This window comes from Akanthomyces muscarius (genome assembly GCF_028009165.1).
Source record: "Akanthomyces muscarius strain Ve6 chromosome Unknown contig_11, whole genome shotgun sequence".
In the NCBI taxonomy this organism is placed as follows: Eukaryota; Fungi; Ascomycota; class Sordariomycetes; order Hypocreales; family Cordycipitaceae; genus Akanthomyces; species Akanthomyces muscarius.
The window spans coordinates 380,520-391,916 of NW_026611614.1; the positions used below are offsets into that span (position 1 = coordinate 380,520).

The 11,397-nt window shown below is 51.4% G+C and overlaps 3 protein-coding genes across 3 annotated transcripts; 2 read left to right on the plus strand and 1 right to left on the minus strand.

Annotated features, from left to right (window-relative positions):
- Positions 1-1,044: 1,044 nt before the first annotated feature.
- Positions 1,045-1,496, plus strand: LMH87_007646 (uncharacterized protein; the record flags this gene model as incomplete). The annotated part of the gene is made up of 4 exons (XM_056199563.1): positions 1,045-1,070; positions 1,180-1,205; positions 1,255-1,409; positions 1,467-1,496. 4 exons carry the CDS (start codon positions 1,045-1,047, stop codon positions 1,494-1,496), a joined length of 237 nt encoding a protein of 78 aa, XP_056058000.1.
- Positions 1,497-2,244: 748 nt separating this feature from the next.
- On the minus strand, positions 2,245-5,067 carry LMH87_007647 (uncharacterized protein; the record flags this gene model as incomplete). The annotated part of the gene is made up of 7 exons (XM_056199564.1): positions 2,245-2,255; positions 2,326-2,354; positions 2,560-3,146; positions 3,224-3,560; positions 3,627-4,577; positions 4,678-4,755; positions 4,982-5,067. The coding sequence occupies 7 exons, from the start codon at positions 5,065-5,067 to the stop codon at positions 2,245-2,247; spliced, it is 2,079 nt and encodes a 692-aa protein (XP_056058001.1).
- A 1,139-nt stretch (positions 5,068-6,206) lies between these two features.
- Positions 6,207-9,150, plus strand: LMH87_007648 (uncharacterized protein; the record flags this gene model as incomplete). The annotated part of the gene is made up of 4 exons (XM_056199565.1): positions 6,207-6,492; positions 6,547-8,566; positions 8,654-8,988; positions 9,041-9,150. 4 exons carry the CDS (start codon positions 6,207-6,209, stop codon positions 9,148-9,150), a joined length of 2,751 nt encoding a protein of 916 aa, XP_056058002.1.
- Between the last annotated feature and the right edge of the window lie 2,247 nt (positions 9,151-11,397).

The following is an 11,397-nucleotide window of genomic DNA, read 5'->3' on the forward strand; positions in this document are numbered from 1 at the left end:
GATTTCTGCGTCTTCCATGAAACCATCTGCCGAAGCGATGAGGCCGTAATGAACAGCAGGATTATCTTCTGTTTCGAGCGTCGGATCGCGCTGGATCAATTGATTCTCGTGCGTTTCCTCATTGTTGCTGTCGGTTTGACTATTCTCAATCGGGATGGAGTCGCTTGTATAGAGCCGGTCAGTGCTTGCCTCTGGTCGACCATACTCCCCTCGTAGCAGCGGTGTCTTCTCAAGGACACCACTAATGCTTGCGTGAATGCCGTTGCCATCGCGTTTATGCTTCGACATGATTGCACTCACTGCAGTGAGGCATACCCTCGGCGGTTGGTTCATATAATGTAAGCTTTGAAAGCTTCTTGCTTCCACAGTCGCTGTAAAATCATAATGAACCACACCGCCATGATTTTGCCCACTTTCCGTGGGCATACTAATAACGACGTCTCCTAGGTGTATATCATGCTCTTTGAGGGGGGCACCACTACCAATACCAACCATGACACAGAATTTCACATTTGGGAAGGAGTGCATCATGTCTTTCGCCACCATTGCCGCGGCAGCAACACCATCCTCTTCTGCGCCCGAAACGGCGAGGACCACTTTATGTCTGCCAATGCTGCCTAGAGTATAGTGATTCTCATCACCATGGTGCACGTATTTTGGCGGGTCGTGTTCTTCGTCAAGTTGGACTTGGGCAGCGGTGTACTCTAGCGCGAGAGCACTAATCCACCCGATAGTGTAGTCTTCTGGATCGGACATAGCGACAGCGCTTGGAAGTTGTAGTAAATGTGTGCGACAGGAGATTAACTGGTATTAATATATTAATATGGTATTGTTAGGTTATCCAAGATAACAGGACCACTCGTGGGTGCGTGGCACGAGTCGCCGTGCAATTCTCGCCTTAAGTACTCAGTAGGAAACGAAGCGGCTAAAAGCGGGGTAATCAGGCAGTCAGTGGAAAAGAGGCGGGCAGGATGCCTTTGCCCCATTGTTCCCACCTCACTTAAATTGGGCCGCATTCGTAAACTTTGCGTTCAAGTAAAGTCTATGTTGAAAAATATACGTGTCTACGTGTGTCTATGCTATTAGCGGACGGCAAGCTCAGCTAGAACTTGGTGTATAAATGGGCCGGCTCTGCGACGACAATACTCCTCCGGCAAGATGACAATATCCACGTAACAGAAGGGAGCGCACCAGATCTGATCTACGTAAAAGTGTTTAAGGCAGTTACCAGTTCCACTACTAATTCCTCCGCAGCCCCACAGTGCATATGGGTTCTGTTCATACAAGTCAAAGTCCCCAAGAGCAGTTTTCCAGCCATTGGCAAGCGAGCACGGCTGACAGCAACCTCACACTACAGGGCTTTCGTCGCTTCAAGACTACGCATTTGCTCAACTTACGCTGCTTGGAGGGTGAGATTGCTAAAATGGACCATCTTTTATTCCAGCTTGGTCTAAGCCTAGACTTAGAACCATCCGCAGACGACAGGCTGGGTTTGAAACACAGCAAGAGAGGTGCAAATGTCCCCTCCGTTGATAAAGCTGTCTCTGAAAAGCTCCTTAGCAAACTTCATTGACTGCTAAAAGAATATGGTAAGTTTAAATTTCATTTCACTCGGCTACTTTAACACTTTTCTAGATGAGGCAATCATTAATTTCAGCACCATTATATCTATTGATACATCCTCGCCCCTCGACGATGAGAAGCAATGCTGCTCTAGAACAGATCTGAATTTATACGAAATGTATAAAACCAGGCTTATGAGGATGGACCAAAGACATCGAACCCGTCAAGATCCCTTGCAGCGCCTCATACATAAGCTTCTGCGGCAGTTTCGGTACCTGCGGATATTGCGGTCCTTCCAGGAGAATGCGGAAAGCGCTTCTCCAGTGACCATGGCTAACGGTCGTCAGCCTTACCAGAACACTGCGCTCATCACCGATGTCGTCTCTCGCATCATTGTCGCTGTCTTCGCCGCAATTTTTTTAACCGTCCCGCTTGCCGCCTTATCCCACGAGCCGCGAAAGAGCGTTCAGATAGTATTTATCTCTGTCTGCATTGTAAAACTTGCAGGCCTTGTGTCGATGACATTGAGGGCGTCAAATCTAGAGATGCTGGTTGTTTCTGCTGCTTATGCGGCAATTATCTCCATTTTTGTGTCTAATAGCCCGGTGCAAAATTATATCCACCCGACATTTTCTTTGCCTGTCATAGCCCAGAAATCCTGACATATTACTTTGTAATAACTTAGACGTAGTCTAAACGTAAGTACAGAAGTCTGTCAAAGACCACACAAATCATTGTATGGTTCTTGAGGGCAGCGCTCACATTTGGCGAGATCGGGATTTGTACGAATGCTATTCGGAGATGATTAGCTGTTACGGCCGTTTGCTAAGCCTCGTTGGTTGCCCAAGCAGATTCTGCACACCTTCTTCACTGTGCCTTCATGTTGTGCAGGAGGTACGGAGCCCAACCGGAGAAGAACGGGGTAGAGCTGTATGATAATTCATTGTTATGTCTAATGAAGGCCATCACGACCAACGCTCGCTGTCCTAGCTATACAGATGACGACACGCGTCCAGCAAGCTGCTGTAAAACGACTCTCTCTTCCTGACCAGGGCCTCTGGGGGTATGTAGCCCCGATTGTCTGCAACGAGCCGAAGAGCCATTTTCATGAAAGTAAAGTCCTTCAACAAGTCACTGAGTTCATCGGGCTGCTTTTTCTCAGCCCCGCACTCCCACCGCCGGACGAATACCAAAATGACAACCGAAAGCGCGGCCAATATCGGCGTTGCCACCGACGTCCCCGTTTCGCGTCGTAGCATCAAATCCATACCGTCGTCTGCCAGGCCCCAGCTGGCCACATCGAGACCCAACGCACCGAAGCTCTTACTCGCATCTTCTGGCTTCGGGTTCAGTGGCAGCTCGGCGCCGAACACATCCGTGGCGAAGACACTGAATACACCGTGGTGCTTGGCCGGAAAGGATTCAGCATGGTTGGCGCCCGAGTTGGAGGCCGCTGCGAAGAGTAACGTCTTGTTAGCGACAGCGTGGTCCACAGCCGCAACGAGCGCTGGGTCGTGCGCGCGGATGCCAAATGCTAGGACCATAACGTCTACTGCCCAAGTCTCGGTGGCGTAATTGATAGCCTGGTGGCGTCGCAGTTAGTAATCGATGCAGCTATAGCGTTGGCGGTGTTAGCAAGCAGTCGGTCGACCGTACTCACCTCGGCAATTGCCTTATACTGGTCTTTGGAAATTTGCTTGGAATCGGAAACTTTGGCCACATATATGTCTACATCGGCGGCCTCGGTCAGAGATATAAGAAGCCCCAGAATATGGGTCCCATGCCCACAGCGGTCGTCTACATGGTTCTCGTCGGGGCCACAAAAATTGCGCCGGCCTTTGATCCGGCTCTGAGTTTTGGCCCAAGCTTCGTGGATACCCGTATCCAGCACCGCGACGCGCACCGGGCGGGCCCGTTGACGCGGATTGGAACTCAGGAACTCGTCTATAGAGTCTCGCAGGTTTATGCACCATTTGTCCCGCCCGTCAAGTTTTTTTCTAAGAAGTGGTGTCAGCTGGCGCTCGCTACCCAATTGGTCAAGCATGGGTGAAGAGGATACTTGCGTTCTACTGTCTACCTTATCGTCGACGCCTAATAAGTCCATACCCGAGACATGGGTTGGTTTGGCGGAGCTAGCCCCAAATACCACACGTAGAAAAGCCTCGCTGCCGGGGCCCCAGGGGCTATCTACCCCGCACATCAGCGCGTTACGATCAAATAAGACCTGTGTCTCGGCAGCCCATAGCGGTTGAATCACCAAGTCAACAAAGTCCCTCTCGCGAGCGGTCGACCCATGCCATGCGAGGCACGATTTGACGGCCATATCATAGCCAGGTTCAAAATCGCTATGTAAGCGGCGCGCCATGTACTGACAAGTCTCCAGGAGCGAATCGATACTGTTGCTTCCATCACCAGCGTTCTGATCCTCTTCCTGGTCGTCGTGTAGCGCCTGGCCGTACTGGAATTTCCAGCTCCTCAAGGAACCAATGTAGTGGAGCTCGCACAGCACCACGGCTAGGTGGTACACGCTTTCTGTGGCGGCCTTGGAGCTCCAGCAGTCATCGTGATTAGCATTCTGCGTGGCCTCTTGCCGCGTAAATGGTCGGCGAAGTTGTAGAAACGGCCGACCCGGGTTTGGCGGGCGTGCCTCTCTATCGCACGAAGGCACGAAGAAGACGTGCCGGCTCTCAACAACTTGCCCTGCCGCTATCGTCTCCACGCAAAAAAAGGTGGCCGCTGCGAGTGCCAGCGCGAGCAGGAATCGACACTGCCGGGTCAGTACATTATGCCGGCGGGGCAGCGTCTGCAAGTGCTCCAGGACCTCTGCCAGAGAGACGTGGCGACCGCGCAGCATAAAAAGTTTGGTCGCATTGGGTTGTGCGCGTGTGATTCGACCGTAGCCATCTATAGTGAGCAGTAGGCGCTGGCTCCTAGACTGCCAGTTCGAAAGGACCTGGCAGAGTGATTGGGAGCAGGCTTGGGGCTTGTCGAACAATGGTGGAGTTGCCGTATCTCTATGAACGGAAGCATGAGCATCAGCCGCAGAGCAACAAAAGGGAATAGAAAATAAAGAAGAGTATGACAAAAAATTCAGCAAAAGATCAGGCTTCGTACCGTATAGTCAACTGTACTTCCTGGTTGCTCAAATTTGGCAGAATGAGGTCAAAGTACGTTTCGGTCAGGCAGCACAAGCTAGGCAGGCAAAAAGATATCAGCACTTCGGTACAGATATTGCACTTATTTTCAGTGCAGCGGTCAAATGCCCCGCAAAGGCGCAAATAATGGTGTTGCTGAAGGGCAAGGCTCTGATGTAGGCCTCGCCGCGACGCATCCTCACCAGTGTCGCCTTGCACCGTAAGTTGATTTTCAAGTAAGCTTGTTTTCGGCCGCCGTGTTCCTAGTATCGGGTTTTCGTTACACGGTGGGGTGGGACTGGTCGTAAGATGGTTGGCTACCAGGCCTCGCGGCTGTCGTGCCCTGGTTGCCTGTGTCAGGCGGCGCCATGCCCTGTGCATGCGTGATATCAAGGTCTCAGTCTCTGACATAGCGACGAGGTGTGGAAAGACAAAACTATGTGAAAGACTGAGAAAGCATAAAAGCGTAGGACAACTCCCTAACATATATGAATAGTCGGGCCCAAATTCACTACCGCACGGAGATTTATTGCAATCGCGGTCCCTAATGTTCCAGCGATCTTGTGCTTAGTTGGTTTTGGGTAAACATCGCTGGATTCACGACCCCGCGCCTAGTACATGAAGCACCGCGCAATAACTAATTGTAAGCTCTTCTTTCTCTAGTTTCTCCACAGCAGTCAATTTGTTGGTCAAGTGTCGCGATAGGATAAAAACAGTATTCCGTTCTTATTCGTGGTGGTGAAGGTCTATGGTACCTAGAACTCGTTTGTGGCCATCCAGAGCTCTGTGGTGGCCATCGTACAAAAGCGGGCCGATCGGTGATTCTGGCCAATGAGAGGGCTCCATTCAGACCCTCGGCCAGTCATTGCCACCAGAGGTTGGGCAGGCTGCAGCACAAGTCGTCCATCATTTGTAGACATGGGTTTTTTTGTCCTTGCTTTGTTCCTCGCGTGGCGGCTTCCAAGCTGATCGCTACAATGGGTGCTAGCCTGTGCGTAGTAGCGGGCCCGAGTATTTGTCGCGCTAGCTTTTGATGAAGTGCTGATTATGAAACCGCGCAATGGGAATTTGTTTTCTGTCGACTCTTGCATTACAATGATAATGCACTGTGGTAGCCGAAATCAGAAGAAAGAAATCTCACGGTAATAAGCTCGGTGTGTTCTTTTGGCCTACGCGACACGGCTGAAGGACCAATAAAGAACTAACAAAGCGCGAGGATGACAAAACAGAAAATATACCTAGATAAAGAGCAAAGTTTATTGCAAAAGATCCCGAGTCTGGACAACATAGAAACTCGGACCCAATATAAAGCGAGCCACGAAGAGAGCAGATATATGGGCCATTGCCGCGAGATATATAAAGGGATGCTGTTTCCTGGGGTCCTCAGGATTAAGCCAACATGAAGAGCAGTAAAATCCACTTGAGTCATTGATTCCCTTTTTTTTGTCGAAGTTCACACGCTACACATAATCTACCCGAGCAACTGAAATTCATCTTCCAAGTTAAGTAATGGCGTTTTCGGATCTACTGCTTTCGGACGCTCGCCACATGCTAAATCCACTTCCTAGCATCGCGGAGCGCTCACAACAATGCCTTGACGTCTTTGTCGAATGTGCTCGAGACCACCAAGCACTAGGTGTAAGTCCACATGTTTTCAATGATCGAATCGAGTCTTTGGCCGCGTGGCGAACCTTCATGGGCGTCGACAGACTCGAACAGAAGCTAGCTTGCCACCCACGAGCGCTATTGATTATCCATGCCATATTAGACAAGCTGTGCATACAGCTTGATGCAGGTATTTCAAGTACCATATTCAGAAAGTACATTCGAAGTGCTAACTTACTCATAGTAACCACAAAAGCAATGTATGTCCAGAGGCAAGGCGCACGACCCGGACGAACAGAGACATGCAAAAACAAGAGACGAGGAGACCGAAGCGACCATAACCTGGTAATGAAGACCACCGACGAACTCATGATACAAATTGAAGACTCAGTAAAATGCCTCAATCGAATCGGCTCTGAACTTGCGATCTTCTGCCAGACGGTCAAGGCTCACGAATTGAGTAACCTGTCGCGCTCGACAAGGGCAAAGACACGGAGCATCATCGGCCGTGTCCGCGCGGCTACAGAGCAGCATATTGACCAGAAGCTGCCTAAGGTATCAAGATCTCTTTATAGCGCCCTTGTTGCCGCTAACGCTCGCCGCATAGAGTACCTACTATGCACCAAGGCTGCGCGGTCACTCTCTAATGATGAAAGCACACTATTGAGGGCGAGGCAACTGGGCACGTACCTGGAGCCGTTGATGTGCGTGTCGGACTTGTGTTGCGATAGGCCTGATGACGAGGTGCTCACATTTGCATCGACGGAGGATTGGATTGCACACATGAGCAGCGCTGTGCATAGGCCGCGGTGGGCCTGCTCACGGGGCCATGATGACGACGTGAAGCCTGTGTTTGATGATGTCGAGGCGTTCAAAAGGCATATGCGGATGACACATGGAACGAAGGAGGAGAATATGGAATGCAGAGTTGAGATGGCGTGGTTTGCGGGAGCAAGGGTTACGACAGTGGAGCGGCTGATAACGGACTGCATGTTTTGCGATGAATTTGCCGCGGACAATGAAGGAGGTCCCTCATGCGTGTTTGTAAATGCAGCACTTGAGACCCACGTTCGAGAGCACTTATTGGGGGTGGCTGACGTCTTGTGGCGCGAGGCTGGAGACGTCTTGCTGGGGTTAGGCGCCGACGACCAAGTGCCCACGTACGAGGACGACATAAAAGCTACGGCGCCCACTGACTACATAAATCGCCGCGACCGTAATATCCTCCACTATGCCTGTCTTCATGGTAGCACCGAGCTTCTCTCGGCGCTTATTCACGGGTGCGATGTCATATACCCCCTCATCCGCCAACCCGACGCGAAGGGTCAAACGGCGCTCCATTACGCAGCGCGGCACAACTTAGTTGCCGGCATTAGGGTGCTAATGGAGGAGTCTGGGGAGCCGACAAGATACTCATCACGCAATGGTCGAGATGGTCCCGATGCCTACAAGCCGCCACTGACTGCTGCCCAGCGGGCTGAGCGCCTTCGCTTGCTACAGATGCGCGACGGCAATGGCTTCTCGCCCTTTCTCGTGGCGGTGATGCACGGACACTACGCCGCCGCGCGTGCCATGCTTGTGGACTTCAACGTTCCGGTCGATGCGGTCGATGAGCACTTCGGCGCTTCGGCGCTGATCTGGGCGGCCAGTCGCGGCGATGTGTACTTGACGGAATTGCTACTACAACACCGCGCTGACGTTATGTTATCGGCTAGTAACGGACTCGTTCCGCTCCACGAGGCGGCGGCACGGGGTCACGATGCCGTTGTACGCATACTCCTTAGGGAGAATGACGCGGATGTCGATCGCAGAAGCTCGCGCGGGTTAACGGCGCTGCATCTCGCAGCTGGGGCGGGCCACTTGGCCACCGTGAAACTGCTTCTACAGCACAAAGCCAGTGCCAACGCTGCTAGCATCGACGGCGTCTCCCCCCTGCACTGTGCTGCCAATGCTGGAGTGGACGCCAATCGCGCCGGCGCGACCCTAGGCGACCACGTTGCCATTGTGGAACTGCTTCTTCGGCATAATGCCTGTGCGACTGCTGCTACCACCGACGGTGTCTCTCCGTTGCATTGCGCGGCCAACGCCGGTCACCCACAGATCGTGAGTAGGCTCCTCCTAGAAAGCGCGGCGCCCACGCTCATGGAGGCAACGACTTACCGATGGACGCCGCTACACTTTGCTGCTACGGCAGGACATACGCGTATCGTAGAGCAGCTCTTAGCCGCTAATCCTACCGTCGATCTCTACGACGCCAACGGGTGGTCAGTCCTTGATCTCGCTTCGTACCATAATCACTGGTCAACCTTCAAGTTTCTGCTCGGCGTTCCTAACATAACTGACGTCTGCAGCATTAGTCGCACCCGTGTTTCGCATCCCCACGCTACGCCGTTCCTCCTCCCCCAAGCGCCGATGACGCCCCTCCAGGTCGCCGCCGCCGCTAACAACGTGTCGCTCGCCACATTTCTTCTCGCCAGCACCTCAGCCGTGAACGAGACTACCTTCACCCGTCAGACAGCTTTCTATTACGCCGCGCGTGCCGGACACACCGACATGGTCGCCTTGCTTCTCAGCGCGCCTCATAACGCTGATATCCACATCCTTCCACCTGGAGTGCCCTCGTGGAAGCGCGTCGTCGCTTCCGACACGGCTATTTTCAACCTGATTCGCAAGGTAGGACCGATTGGTAGGAGCCCGCCCCAAGCTTTAGATGACGCTGTTAACATCTGGAACGCTAGGCAGCAACGCGGGCTTAAGGACGTCCCACAACAGGGCGTGGAAGAGAAAAGGTTCCTTGCGGAGTGAACTTGTCGGAAATACAAGAAAGTTAGGAATGAATTTCGTATGATTATTTTAACGCCTGGCCGGTTTCCTCTCCTTTTTATCATATCAAAATGTGTATGTTTTTTTGGTCACAGGGTGAGTGCAATAGGTACTGTGATGCCGGAAGCGCACATGCGCCACTGCAATTTGCATCACAACTATAAAAGCCTACTGCCTAGTACCCTGAAGTAAATGAGAAAAAAAATTCCCCTTCCAAAACATACTTTTGAGGTGCTCAATTGATACATTGTACAGCCCTACTTTTGCAGGTGGGAATTGCCCTCGCGAACATTCTGCTTTCGTCTGAATTCTGGGGCAGTTGATCAAGCTGCAGAAGGTCATGGAAGCCGATGGAAGTACAGGAGCTGCTACATTCACCTAGGTAGTCCCGGGTAGGTAGCTCGCACGCTTCGGAGCCTGGAACGGCTGCCACTGTTCTTCTTGCTCGTTGCAATGCACGATATTCACTTGCTTTCGTCTGTAGCATGAATGCACTGCACTATTGGTGTCGTCAGTCGTATCCCTACATCTATTACTGCATGTCAGATACCTCCAGGATAGGTTGGCCGGTGGATTCGCCCACTGGTCGCCGTGTTCAAGAGAGGGGCCAGTTTTTACCTCGGCAGCTTCGAGCTGCGTATTTCCTGACTACTGGGGTTAAAAAAAAACGGCCTTTTGCCTGGGAGTGTTCGCGGTTCAGAGCGAGGACTCTCGATATCCAAAAGGTGCTGAACCTTCGAGTGACTGAGGTCCTCGCTAAAAGAGACATAATAACGACAAATCCGTCATTGCTGCCACAGGGCGGGACATACAACCCGGAAAGCCTGTCGAAGTAGATCCTGGATCTTCGATGGGTTTATGCCTATAAATTCGATTCTGATGGGCGACTTAATGAATGTAAAGCCAGGATCTCTGTTAGAGGAGACCAACAATATGAGAGCCTTTTATCAAAGACAGCGATAACTCTAGTTTCTAGAACCTTCAGACTGATGATGGCATTGATGGCAGCTTTGGCCTTAAATCAGCCTAATTCGACTTTGTGAATGCCTTCCTGAATGCAGATCTTGATGAAGAGGTGTACACTAAGTTGCCTCTAGGGTTTGGAGGAAAAGAATAATACTGGCGGCTCTTGAAGGCACTTTATGGCCTTCGGAGATCGCCTCTTCTTTGGCATAAAGACCTATCCGTATTCTTCACCTCTCTGGGCTTCACTTCCTGCCCTGAAGATCCGTGTGTCATGGTCAACAACGGCATTATCCTCTTCTTCTATGTGGTGACCTTGTGATCTTATATTATCCCTCCAGACGGAACGAATTCCTGGCTCTTAACAAGGTCATAACCTCGGATTCTAATGTGAAGGAAATGGGAAGCCTACATTGGTTCCTCCTAGGCATTGAGGTTATCCGAGACGAGGCAAAGAAGAAGGTCTGGTTATCTCAAAGATCTTATACCCAAAAGATCGCCTTTAAATATGCATGCCATGACGGTAAAAAGGCTGAGATACCTCTTGCCACAGAACCTCTTCTTGAATTCGACGGCACGGCAAGCGAGAAAGATGTCAAGCTTTTTGAAGGCATCATTGGATCAATTGGATACCCAGCTATTATCACTCGGCCAGATATTGCGTTGGCTGCCTCAAAGCTGGCCCAATTCCCGACGAATCCATCGCCGAAACACATCGAGGCTGGGCGTGACTGTATCCTTCTGGACCAACAAAGGTTATGTGTTGAAGCTATTCGGAAATCCGATTCACTTCCGTTCAGGAAAGCAAAACACAGTAACAACCTCCTCATCAACAGAGGCTGAGCTCTTGGCTCTATCGCAATCCGGAAAGGAACTATTCCAATGTAACCGCCTCTGCACAGATATCAACTTCGAATTCGATTGCAAGCTCGTCACAAAGCTGCGCCATGTGGATATCCATCATCATTGGCTCCGACAATCCTATGGCGAAGAGGCCTTTGATCTTCGAGGGAAGTCAACCCATGAGATGCAAGCAAAAAAGCAATTTCCAGGAAAGGAAGTCCTCGACGCTGGCCCCGACCAATTGCATTGGTTTGGAGGCGGGGAAGACGACGATTAACCCCGCGATCAACCTGGGGCCCCGCGATCAACTCCGGGATCTCTGCCGCCGGCGATAGTGGCACAAGCCACCATATGAGTCCTTCCAAGGGCGTATAGATCAGAATTCCTTATGATCACCTGACGAAACGGTTCATACTTCCATAGGAAGTTTATATTGTTTCGATAGATAAGGTTAGGAAAGCCTCTC